This window comes from Thermobia domestica, chromosome 14 (assembly GCF_964235325.1).
Source record: "Thermobia domestica chromosome 14, izTheDome1.hap1.1, whole genome shotgun sequence".
NCBI classification, from domain to species: domain Eukaryota; kingdom Metazoa; phylum Arthropoda; class Insecta; order Zygentoma; family Lepismatidae; genus Thermobia; species Thermobia domestica.
This window is the reverse complement of record NC_137467.1, coordinates 8985464-8999084: the sequence shown is the minus strand read 5'-3', so window position 1 is coordinate 8999084 and position 13621 is coordinate 8985464. Positions and strand designations below refer to the sequence as shown.

At 34.7% G+C, this 13621-nt stretch overlaps 1 protein-coding gene across 3 annotated transcripts in view; it reads left to right on the top strand.

Annotated features, from left to right (window-relative positions):
* The window catches only part of LOC145669504 (uncharacterized), a 95458-nt gene that overhangs the window by 57328 nt on the left and 24509 nt on the right, over window positions 1-13621 (top strand). For all 3 annotated transcript variants that reach the window (XM_081737687.1, XM_081737685.1, XM_081737686.1), the window contains exons 4-5: window positions 6817-6931; window positions 12856-12961. In XM_081737687.1, coding sequence (XP_081593813.1) covers window positions 6817-6931; window positions 12856-12961 — 221 coding nt within the window. The remainder of the gene's footprint in view (window positions 1-6816; window positions 6932-12855; window positions 12962-13621) is intronic.

Genomic DNA, 13621 nt, shown 5'->3' with positions numbered 1-13621 from the left:
TTGATTTAAAAATCGATTTTGTATAATCTCTTCTATATTATTTCTCAATCTTTACAATCAGTACCTTTGCTTCAATTGAAAATCAACCAACGACCAGGAAGTAAAATACTTGCCCTCCCCCCCCTTCCCTGATATTAAAAAAAATCGCTAAAAAAAGTTTTGCGAAAGATGCACATTTTTACCCAAACTTAGAGGTACATACATACATACCATGGTTCTAATTTTTGGTTTTGACAGTTTCATAATTTTAGAAGTGCGCCCAACCAACATCCTCACTACTCTATCTCTGGATGCCCATGAGAAGATGTATGTGCAATATGATGGGTACCTTCCTACTTCAACGTTGATATTCGCCATCAATATATAAACTTCCCTAATCATCGTATTGGAAGGAGAGTTTTTATCCGGTCCGCAGGAATCCTTGCTACCTACTTTATTATACAAGAGACAACAAGGATATTTTAAGAGTGTGACAGAATTTTATTCGGTGTTGTACTATAACAGGGTATCTACTGATACTGGAAATACTTGAATTATACTGGAATTTAATTTTGATACTGGAAATACTGGAATTTTGATCCACATACTGGAAAAATCATGAAACTGGTAATTTGTAACAATACTTTTTTGTAATTGTTTTAATAGTCTTAAAAACAATTTTGTATCCATTGAGATTGTAATTTTTTCCAAAGCAAGAGTTGGAGTTCCGCGGTGAATGTGATAATGGCAACATCTCCTAGAGTGAACTGCCGAAGAGGAAATGGAAAAAATGAATATTTTCATCGTAAACTTTTCATACACATTTACAAATACTCCTGAAATCATCTACATTCATTTACAATTTCCTTACACATTTACATCTCATCTGTTTTTTTTCTTTTTTTCCAAATCTTTCACCCTGACTATCTGGGTAACTGGCCCTCTTCTTCCCGTTGGAACTCCACCACAATTGTGACTCTTACTACACCTGATTATGACTATTCATTTCTTTACCAAACTGTGTCAAATTATTTCTCTTATTCCTAAACTTATACAATTAACAATTTTTCATTTTTCTATTTATTTCCTACTATATATGACAGGTAATGTGACTTGAAAGTCGACCAAAAAATGCAAATGGCGTCCATTTGTAAAATTCTTTACAATTTTTAACAAAATAATTCAATTCTTGTATAAGTAATTCAATTTACACACATTTTTAGCATACTTTAAAAGCTGATGCTCCTTTTTAAAAAACACCGTTAATGGTGATGAAGACAAGACAAGAGTTGTATATATTTTGTAATTAGACATTTAAAGCGATGGATGGAGTGGAGGGCTGTGAGGGGAGTTGGGAGGCCCTTTAAAAATGTTAAAAAATCATTGTATTAAAAAAAAATCAGGGTTAACTAAATTTATTAAAAATAAAATATTCTTTTGATGATAAAATAATTACAAACCTGAAATCATCAAGAGTGTGATTATCCCTAAAGAACTTGAAAAAAAAATCATTGTATTATGTACAGCAATTTTGCTGATAGTTGTGTTGAATATACTGGAAATATACTGGAATTTTGAAAATGAAACTCAGTAGACGCCCTGTATAAAGATAACCAAGAAAGTTCTGTCGCTTTTTCATCCACTACCTTCGAACATCGATATGTTACGTAAGGCGTGTCTGGAACATCAAAAATAGTCCCCATCAGCATCGACGATCTTCTGTCAACGTTCTGGAAGGCCATGGATTCGCAGTAGAACTTGGTGGGCCATGAAAAGAAGAAAGTATCAAGTGCATTTTGCAACTCTACTAGGGATTTGAATTGGCGTCCTCTAAGGTGATTGCCCAAGGAATGGAACAAGTGATAATCGTATGGTGCAATGTCCGACGAGTATAGTGGATGCAATAGTGTTTCCCATCCAACGCGTAGAATAGTATCCCGGGTCATCCTAGCCACGTGGGGCGTAGCGTTATCCTGTAACAGGAGAACCCTTTTGCGGTACAGAAGTGCTGGCTCCAGAGTTTTGAGTTTTTCTTGAACACGGCTCAACTACTGACAGTGCACAGTTGCATTGATGCTCTGACCAGCTGGTAGCAGTTCTCGATGCACGATTCTGCGAGCAGTCCCCAAAACACACAAGAGGGCCTACTGGTGCAGTGCTGGTTTCGGCTGTTTTGGTACCGGTTCATGGGATGCTAACCAATGATGACGGCGCCGTAGAGCTTCGTACTGGACCCACTTTTCATCATATGTCAACACTTTGTCCAGAAATAGCTCGTTCCTCAGACGAGACAGCAAAGAAACACAAATGTCTGCTGGCTCGGAGTCAAATCATGTGGGACCCATCGACGCAACATGTAGTGCTTCCCAAGTTGATGGAGGTGCTGCCGAATGGTTTCTCCGCTCACACTGAATTGTAGTCGCAGTTCCTCACATGTCCGGCCAATGTTCGCCTCAATTGCTGCCTGAAGAGTTTCATTTTGTACATGTGTTGGTCTTCCAGCACGTCCGTGGTGCGTCTTAGAGTGTTTCGCCACCGTCCTTAAACTTGTTAAACTGTACGCGTAGTCACGACACCTTCATCAAAGGCCTGACATATCTTCCGCCCCGTTGCAGCAGTTTGACGCCAGTTTAAACTCGTACAGCATTCACGTCTTTACGACGCTCTGTGAAGGTCCCATTTTCACTCTGTCCGTACGCAAGTTCACGGTGTAATTGCATTATCAAAACCAGGTAATATGTTGGATATACCCACACCAAGAACTGATCTTCACCTTATCTCCATTCGCATTCAACGCATGGTATGAGAGCCATTGAAACACAGACCTCCACAAAAAGCGGCAGAACTTTCTTGGTTACCTTATACATGTATTGTGGTTTGTGATCGACACTTGAAATGGTTACTGTGAGTTGCTTGTACATACAGTGAATCAGTTGTTTGTTTGTAGTAAATATTAAACAGTCAGATTTATTGTTAGGCAAAATAGAGCAGATTACCTGTACATCGAGACGATAAATACAGTAATTACTGTAATTTCCTATATGTTCCAGATGGCGTGGCGCTCACAATACGCGTTTCCAACCTTAAATTTCTTATCGAAAAATAATTATAGTTGACCGTTTTATCTGTATAAATTTGATACGTAAATAATATCTCATACAGAATACCAACTTACAAAGTAAGGAAGACAAATTTACTGTGTAAGAACGGTACAAATAATTCTGTATTAAGCCCCTTACTTACTATGTTTAATAACGGAAGACAGGACTCTTAGAAATTAGGGCTGTGTTAGGTTTTTAGGACTTTTATGTTTTATCCTGGTATAACACTAATTCATACATGAATTTCTTTTATAAACATTAATATTTATAAAAATTATGTAAGTCTAGTAGTCACCGCAATAAACAAACCTTATCTCTAGCAAGTACTTTCGAAGAACATCGTCAGCCTAGGCACACTTCAAAAACGATTTAAACCATAAAAAGAATTTTAAAAGTGTACGAAGTAAAAACCTTCTTGTCACTATAATTAGACATACGTTAATAGTAATTCACTTGTCACTGTTCACTGTTGTTTACTGTTTTCTTTTCTTTTTTCATTATCTTCCAAACGGCGAAAATGAGTAGCAAAAACATTGCTGCAAATGGCATTTATGTCACCTTTATCTGAATTGAGTGCCGGTTTCTCTTTATGAGTGTGATAAGCTTCTTTAATTTTCCGTTCAGTTGCTGTTCTTGCTTTTTCGATCGAACACGAATTAACAATGTTGTGGTTATTTTCTTTGAGATGTGATGCCAATCCAGATAACTGTTGTAAGCTGCAAAATTTAGACGTGCGAATGTGCTCAGTGATTCTGATATAAATATTTCTTTTTGTTTGACCTATATATATTTGGTCACATTGACATTTAACCCTATAGACGCAACTACTTTGTTGGGGATCAGTAAAAAATGATTTAAAATTTGTAATATATTTTTATATAGGTTTGGGAGGAACTTCGGAGACCTTTATGTTATATTTATGCAATGTTCTCTTAATTTTTGCCGAAATATGTGGAACCAGAGGGACACCAATCCATTTGTCTTCTTTGGCATTTGTTGTTGGCCGATGGTGGGTGCCGTCGATCTCCCGCTGTACTTGTTTGTACCACTTCAGCAATAAAGACTTTTGATAGTCATTTTGTTGTTCAATTTTAATTAAATATTGAATTTCTTGGTTGAGGTCACCAGTAAGATCAGAAAGTAGAAGAGCTCTCCTGAAGAAGTTTTCCCAAATATTTAGTTTCTGAAGCCATGAATGAGATAACTTAAAATGAATATACTTGGTACCAGCAGAAGGTTTACGATATACTGAAGTAACAAACTTATTGGCTTGTCTTTTGATGGTAACATCAAGGAAGTTAAGAGCTTCATTTTCTTCAAGTTTCATCGTGAATTTGATTCTAGGATGTATCTGATTAAATTCATCAAATAATTTCTTTAAATCCTGATATTCCTTGTACAGAATTAAGGTGTCGTCAGCATATCGAAAATACCTGATATGAGGAAATTTTGGGAGAATGTTGTTTTCGAACATGTCCAATACCAGGTTCGAAAGTATTGGAGAAAGAGTATTGCCCATGGCCAATCCATTGTCCTGATGAAAGATGGTATCTTCAAATTGGAAAACATTATTTCTAAGGCAAAAAGCTTACTTCCTAGAGATAACCTTACTTCCTAGGTTTGTTTCTTGCGGTGACTATTAGCCTTTTACGTACATTATTTCTAATCATTATCACTGCTTGCAATATAATGATAATTAATATTTATATTTTATTATTAGACAATCTAATTATTAAGATTGGGGCTATTTTAATTTTTTTACTTAGTTATATTTTACATTATATGACTTAGTTTTAAGTTTTAAACTATAAAATATTACAATTGTACTCTTTATAAGATTATTGGGTTCGAATCCTGGACGTCTCTTTTACGTTTACATTGGTTTGGTATTTCTGCCAAAGCTGACCATATAGCCACTGGACAGTACAGATCAGAACACAAGGTTCGGGTCAGAACATTCTGGGAAATTGACGTAAAGACTTACTCTAATCGTATCTCTAATGCCGACACAATTTAATAATATGAATATTATTACGTTGTATAGGCATTAATTATTTATGCTGGAAAGAAAAAGTAAATTAAATTCTCTCAAACTCTAAAACATAAATTTAGATCATGGTGATTATTTTGGTAAATTATTGTGAAAGGATACATGCTATTGTAATTTCTTAATTTTAATTAATAACACTGAAGCATCACAAACGCTTAAAATATATAAAACGATAATCATGCCTGTTGTTATAGTTGAGAAACATGGTCGCTTACTCTGAAAGAAGAACATAGACAAAGTATTTGAGAACAAGATCCTGAGACGAATATTCGGACCCAAGAGGAACGGGAATGGAGAATGGCGGAAACTTCAGAACGAGGAACTATATAATTTATACGGTTTCCCAAACATTGTTAGGGCCATCAAATTCAGAAGGCTTAGGTGGGCAGGTCATGTAGATAGAATGGAAGAGAGTATAAACGTTTTCAAGGTCTTGACTGGAAGACCAATCGGAAAACGACCATTAGGAAGACCTAGGCGCAGATGGGAGGACAATATTAAGATGAATCTCGCAGAAATAGGAATACAAAGTAGAAACTGGTTTCAGTTGGCTAAGGATAAAAGTCAGTGGAAAGCTTTTGTGAACGCGGCATTGAACCTCCGGGTTCCATAAGCCATAGAGTTAGTTTCTTTGGTTAGAAGCTTCAAAAACACATATTAAATTTCACTTTGGCACTTTGATTTAAATAATTAAATATGATAATGCAATTCTACACTTGGCCCAATAATAATCATTACGATTGTAGAAGACGCGGGAGTCGCGAGTTACCGGTTAAACTTCACTGTTACTACAATCGTTTCACATTTGTTGGCTTCTTGGACAATTTGGGAGAAGAAGGGAAGGTTTCTTGGCAAGTCCATGATGCGTGGTGGTTATTTGCAGAAATCTTTGTTTACGACATTCCACTTAAATGCAATGTTAAATTTCTCCTTTTTGTACTGGATGTGCCGAATCTTCTTTATTGCGCTGTTAGTTCCTTCAAGATATGAAGATTACAAATAACGTTTTACGATCAATCTTATATTTTAACTTTCACTACGTATATTTATTAATCTTTAACGTAACTAATCACATTTTATACTATTTGTTGCATATGTTGTTCGTCGCACTGCAAACAATACTAAACTGCGTTTCAAACATAAACTGGTCTGTTGTTTGCCTGGCCGTTTATATCCGACTAACTCGCTTTTTCTTCTCGGCTCTCCGTGCTTGTACCAAACAGAGGGGCTCGAAATGCAACCCATTGATGTCAGAGCTAAAAATAACCATGACAGCCTATAGATAGGAATTTTCCGACAGGAAATTCGCTCTCTACGTTATATTTTAACAACTTATTTGGAAAAGCGAGATGATCCAACCTCCTTAAAATTCACACACACAAAAACACATATTCGTTTGACGGTGAAAAGAAAAATTCTAAAAATTGCTTTTATACGAGGTTCACTTAAAAAGTTAAAAATTTTGCACTAAATTCTTATGGTATTGCCAATAATGTCATATCTTATATGGTATTAACATTGAATTCTGAGCCTTCAGTTGTATTATGTACAAAATATTTAATTACTTTATTACTTAGTATTATACTTGGCTAACGCTGTTCTTAGCACTTTAAATTAAATAAATTATCAACATGTAGCAAAAATATACTTTTACTCCTTATTATAATAAGTTTTTTTTTAATACAGCTCCTGCGGGCGCGCAGTATGTTAGAACAAGAAGATGCTGACCTTTCTAGGCAGAAGATGGAGTTATCGTTTTGTCATAATCAGTTGCTTCATCAGTTAGCATGTACATTAATAGGTAAGTTTTTATTCTCTAACATATTTTGATACTTACTATTTGACACAGACTAAAAAGAAAATCAGATTAACAAAGCACGAAGAGTATTAAATTTACGCACACACCTTTTAAAACAATATACCTCTAATTAAAGCAGATAGTTGTATATTTTTATGGTGTTGCGAACCTTAAAGACTTCTTTCCTTTCTTTTTTGGGGGGGAGGGGGCAATGAAGATGGGTACTTATTTCAAGAGGATGTGGTACCACGCCACTTCCAAATCTGAGGGATTTTTCTCAATCGAATCGAATTCTCTTGAGATTGACAAGACGAAAAGGAAGTGCTTTGAAAAACCCACCTCGATCTAGGATTTAACTTCTCTTAGACTTTTTTCTTGGAACAATGTTCAGATCAGTGTGTACGCCGAAAAACAAACCTTGTAAGATCTAAGAGAGTAAATTGAACAGGCATGTAATACTGTTATCATTCGAAGCAATACAGTTTGTGTATCGCTTTGTTGTACGTCGTTTTCGACGCTGTATTGCGGCGGAAATTGACTATTTTGAACCTTTTCGTCTTTAACGGTATAGAACACAACAAAATATATATACCTATCTACAATGGCGGCGATTGGACGTTAAAAGTGACATGATCTGGATATTTGTATATCAATATTAGTTTTCCTGGTTGTTTCTAACACTTTAACGAAAGGTTGTATAACTAATAGGATACTGTCTTTTTCAATTAAAATACCGATATCATATTTCATATTTTATTAAGTAAATTGACAAGAGCAACGCAAGTAGGTACTAGTTCTGTGTACTTTTAAACAACGAAGGTGTAAGAAGAGATGCTAATGAATATCTGAAATATTCTGTTTGGAAAATTGTGTGATCATTATTTAATAATAAATTTGCAAAATAAATAAATAGAAAGGATAATCATAGTAACGAATAAGGCGTGTTTTATAGAAGTTACATTGAAACTGGGGATTAATGAACAACTTATATTTTTAATTCCACACATGCCATTAAATGTATGTTATTACTCTTAGAAAATGAAAGACAGTACATACTACAAGCATATGATACGACATTTAAAGAAATACGCAATTGCAATATTAATTGCTTTGAATTGCAATTAAAACGCAATTTCTGTAGCTTTCTTAACTCCACGGGAAGACAAATAACCAATAGTACTCACGCAATGGCAAATATTATATGGCACCATTTTTTCTATGAACCAGTAATACATACGAAAACCGTACATTTCAAAATGATACTATATACATTAAGGTGTCACTTCAAAAAAGTGGAGGTACCTTCCCTCTCTTGCCCCCCTAATCGCCGCCCCTGCCTATCTGCAGGACTTCTTTTTGTAAGAAAAAAGTACTGGAAATCTGTATTCTCCATAAATCCATCGCTGCTCCAGAAAACCTACCGTTTGTGCAATCATCGAGGAGAGACAGAGAACAAGTTCCTACAAGTATTCCAGCAAAAAGTGCATGCATAATATAATCAGCATGTACAGCTAGTGAATTTCAGAATACTAGCTACGATAAGTACTGAAATACAAAGACTAACCTTTTTGACGTTTTAAGCGGGTTTGGTTTCTGGGTGACCAAGTAATTAAAATTCTCACAGATAGCATCAATAATTTCTGCGCTTACCAGACAACATAAAGACATAGCAAATACAAGTGAATCACCTGCACATTAACTTTCAGTTCAGTTTACTGTGGCAATTATAACACAAATAAAGGGGTGACAGACGAAATGGTCGCCAATGTCGAGGAGATTCTTACAAGTTGTATTAGTCTTCCAGTTGTTCTTAAAAGTCCTGTAACGAAAATGTGGGCCACTTTGAAGTCGTAGCACAAGCGGAAGATCCATTCAAGATCAGCGTGCCCTGGCCAGGAGTCGATGAGGAGGTCATCAAGTCATCGATCTGCTCTTTGAAGACACGACGCCGAGCAGATGCGTTCGTGTAGCTTCTTTGTGGTAGAACTATTTTTTTCAGTGGCGGTCTATGGAAACATGGCGAGTCTTCTAACAGAGCGACTATTCACACGGGATGAACCTCGGACCAGTGATTTGGTAAGAAAATCTTCAATCGTGGTCTCATACGTAAGTGTTAGAGATACTGTAATGGTATCTACAAAATATCTTCGGAGACTAAATAACGGAAAGGCGAATTGGAACACAAGCAATTTGGTTGAGGGCGATCATAGGTAAATATGACATTGACAGTAATTTCAAGGTGAATAAGGGTTTATTTTAGCAGTAGCTAAAAATATACTAGAGCATGTAATCCTTGATTAAGAGTGCAGAACTAGGAAAAAAAAGTAGGGTTAGTGTTGCGTAGGATAGGAATCATTCGATCCCTATTAAAGTTCATCCTTGGCGTACAAACCTTCAAAAAGTGAGAAGTCCAAAATATCTCAAGGCGCAGTGTACTTGCTGAATACAGTCACTTAATTTAACGAAGTGAACGCTTAGCTTTTACATAAAATACAAGATAAACGGAAGATTATCCACCAGATTATATGTGGTATAACGTATTTTATTAAAGCAATCTAAAGATACTCAAAGCTTGACAACAGATAATTTAATAGAGTCCAAGATTCATATCCCAAACTGCCACTGTCAAAACAAAACACTTCTGTACAGTGTTAGGTCTACTTTGAAAAGTATTATGATAACAAGGGCAGTTAAGGAAGTCTTGAGATGATAAAAAGGTATTCCTGGGTTGTCGAAACATTCGCAAGAATCTAAACATAATGTGCAGGATATCAAGTTCTTAAATCATGCTATATCACTTACTGAAAGGACCATTTTCGAGGTGTATCTTATTTGGACGAAAAATGCAGAATTCAACACTGAAAAAAGGAATTTACACAAAATAATGGTATACCGTTATAACTAATTTCATAATAAAATTTCAAACAGTTTATTATTTTAACATTCTTTATTCCTCTGAGATTTCTTCTTAATACTAATGTTGTTATAAATACGTATAAGGGAAATCCACAGTAATAATTTATGGTATTGCATACGAAGGGGAGTCCGGAAATAAGTTTCCCCAGGTAATTGTGGACAGAGGTGGGGATGCAAGGCCAAAAATAACATGTGACATTAAAGAGTAGATGTACCTTTATTTTTCCACATGAGTACCACGTACGTTGTGACATTTGTCATACCGGTCTATAAACATCAAAAATCCTTCCATTAAAAATTCAGAGCTCTGCGTACGGAGGAAGCGTCGAACAGCTTCTGTGACTTCTGCATTGCCTCCAAAGCGCCTCCCTCGAGAGTCTTCTTCAAAACCGGAAACAGATAGACGTCACTGCGTGCGAGATCAGGACTGTATGACGGATGATCAAGGCTGTTCGCTTTCCTGGGAAAAACGAGAGGGGAAACTTATTTTCGGATTCTCCCTCGTATTTGATTTTTTTTTATTGCTCCGAGTTTTCTTCACACAAGTTTTGGTCATTTATGAAAAACTACGACAAATGCAAAAATCAGGGACCGCGGTGGCTCAGTGGTAGAGCGTTCACCTTTGGTGCATAAGGTCCTTGGATCGATCCCAGCTCGCGCCAAGTGAGCTTTGTGGTAGACAAACGCCATGTGCATGAGTTTTCTCGGGGTTCTCACGTTTCCTCCCACTTTCTTCATCCAACTATTTCATTTATATGTATTTCTCATCATCATCGTCTCGTTTAGCCTAGCCGGGATGTAAAACTTAAAGATTTCATTTCATTTCAAATGCAAAATCACTTAAGCCTATGTAAATATAAGCTAACAACATTGAACTTTGCGTGGATTCCATAATTTTTGTTTGATGGAGGCAGAAAACCAGGTCAAGAGGGGTGTCAGTACATAATAATACTAGTGAGATAAAAAAATAACGAATTTGTAATTGGATAATAATTGTGTTAAGTGCACTTTCGTAACAATTTTATGGAGGAACAGATACTATTGTAAAGGTGTTCAAAACTACGTTTCGTTGTAAATATGCGTTACTTGGTATAGAAATTAAAATGTTCACCGATGTGAAGAATTTACTGCATAATACGTTCTAAACCTCTAGTCCTTGAAAATAGATACTCGCTTAAGTGTCCGAAATACTGGACATTATTTCAAATTCTAGGAATACAAAAAGGTTAGTGCTATTTTTATCATGTAATATGTATTCCATACGTCAGCGTTTCCCAACCTTTTTCAACTTGCGGCACACTACAGATGTAACTTGAATTCTCGCGGCACAATCATATAGATATTATTATTATTATTATTATTATTATTATTATTATTATTATTATTATTATTATTATTATTATTATTATTATTATTATTATTATTATTATTATTATATTTGTAAATATAAAATACCGTGGTAATTTTTTTCTGTGATTACTGATATCCTTTTCACAGAGAAGAAAGCTCGATCACTTGTTTTCCTCCGTGGTAAATCATTATGTTTATTTTTCATTCTAATGTTAAAATAGAAAACAATTACAATGAAGTATAGCACTCAGGTTTTTAAAAATACGCTTTCTTTTTCGAAAACTATATCCAAATTTTCATTAAGAAGGAACATCATTAAAGAACAAAGAAACAAATCTCTTGTACTTATAAAACACAAATGTAGGTCATTTGTATCCATGTTTGCTTTGTCGAAAGGATTGAATGATATTTTAAAATTTCAAGTTCCTTAATAATCTGCAACAATAAAGAAGCAATAATGGTGATAACAACGATAACAAATACTTTTCTAACATTAAAAATGTACAGAATATTAACAGAGTATGAAACTTAAAATTGTAGATTCATAGTAGACGCTCAAAGTAATGTGAAACACAGATATACATTTTTCCTCATAAATATAATGTGACACTCAATGTCTTGCAATTTGATTGTAATAGAATTAATAATTTTGTTTCGATTTCCTCGCGGCACACCAGTGTGCCGCGGCACACTGGTTGGGAAACGCTGTCATACGTTCTAAATGTCAGTCAATGTAATTCGCATATCTTGTGATCTTTGTTGCTAATAACTTTTCAGGGTGCGTGTAAGGCTGGCTGATCTAAAGTTTCAGCTATTGTCAGCGCATCATGACCATCTTATGTAATCAAACCTCAAGCTATTTGGTAGTACAATAAACGTTTATTTCAATGTAGCAAATGAATTTAAAAAAAGCAAGGAATTACAATAAAAGAGCATACTGAAAACACTGTAATCCAGAAAACTGACTTCTTGGAAACCAGAAAGGTCGTCTATTTTATACTATCGTGGTCTCCTCAGTTCATTGCATACTACAGTTCTACTGCTGCTAACGTAGTATGGAGTTCACCCTAACACACCACCGCCAACAGCCCGTAACTTCGGTTACCGCCTGACCGTTGCCAACACACATCGGACGTATTTCCTCCAAATGTTTGCATTAAATCAATAAGGATATATATATATATGTATAATAGTGATAGGATATATATGATTTGTGAAAGTGTACAGTTGCAAAATAATTCATTCTTATGTTTGGGCTAGAAATAGTTCAAATTCCCTACTTATGTAGCACAACCTCGTTACTTTTTAATCTTCAGATCTGGCATCACTGTGTATGAGCTTTTTATGCCGTTATTTATAATTTTGTTCACCTAAATGATGTTTTGTTGATTGATATGTATATCTGGTCTTTGGATATTTTTTAAAAAATTTCTTCGTTAAACGCATTAATATTGTAGAATTCCAGACTTTTAATGAAGAGCATGTGTTGGCCAGTAGCCTTATCGTGACGGGCGAAAAATAGACTCGTTGCTGAAGTCTCCCTCCCCCTATTAAACTCCAAGTAATCTAGAACTCCACTAGTTGTTTTTTTTTTTTTTTTTTTAATTTTTTGTATTAAAAATTAGAGGGATAACAACATATTTTCTCTTCTTCCTCAATAGGATTTCCACAAGACGTCAAAGACAGGATAATTGAAAAAGTTGACAAAAGAAAGACGATTCGTCGCGTTAGGAGGAGATTACATTTAAGCAGTCCAAGTCAGAGAAGGTGAGTCAGTCTAGATCATTGAATGCATTAATGTAATTGATCAGACACGATTATTATTATTATTTATTATTATTATTATTATTATTATCATTACGATTATAAGGATATATAAATTTTCTTTTCTCCTTGTAAGGTGCCATTTGAGAATATTTTTTTTGTTTTGTTTTTAGGTTTTTAGGTTGTTTTCTTTTTCTCTCTTTTTAACTATCTCTTTTCGTATCATCTTTTTCTCTTCTATCCTTGTTCCCTTTTTTGGATGCTACACTTCTTTTTTTTCTTCCTTTTTTTATCTTGGTTATGAGTTTTATATGCCATATGCTTATTTTGTATTCTTTGGTATACGTATTTTATTATTTTTCATTTCTGTCTTTTGAATGAGTGTACTTTAATTAAGGTGTCAATTGATTTGAAAATTACGCTTATATTCTTTTATGATTTTCATGTATTTTCATTTGTAACTTTATGACTATATGTATGTTCCTTTTTAATATGTTATATACTTTTTTCCCTATTGTATACTCATATGTTATTATTTTAGTCTCATGACTGGGTGTACTTTGTTTGAGATGTACTTGAGATGATAATTATGTTTATTTGTTTTTTCATTATGATTTTTTTATTGTATGTTCATCTGTAATACCCATTGAATTTTTTTTTTTT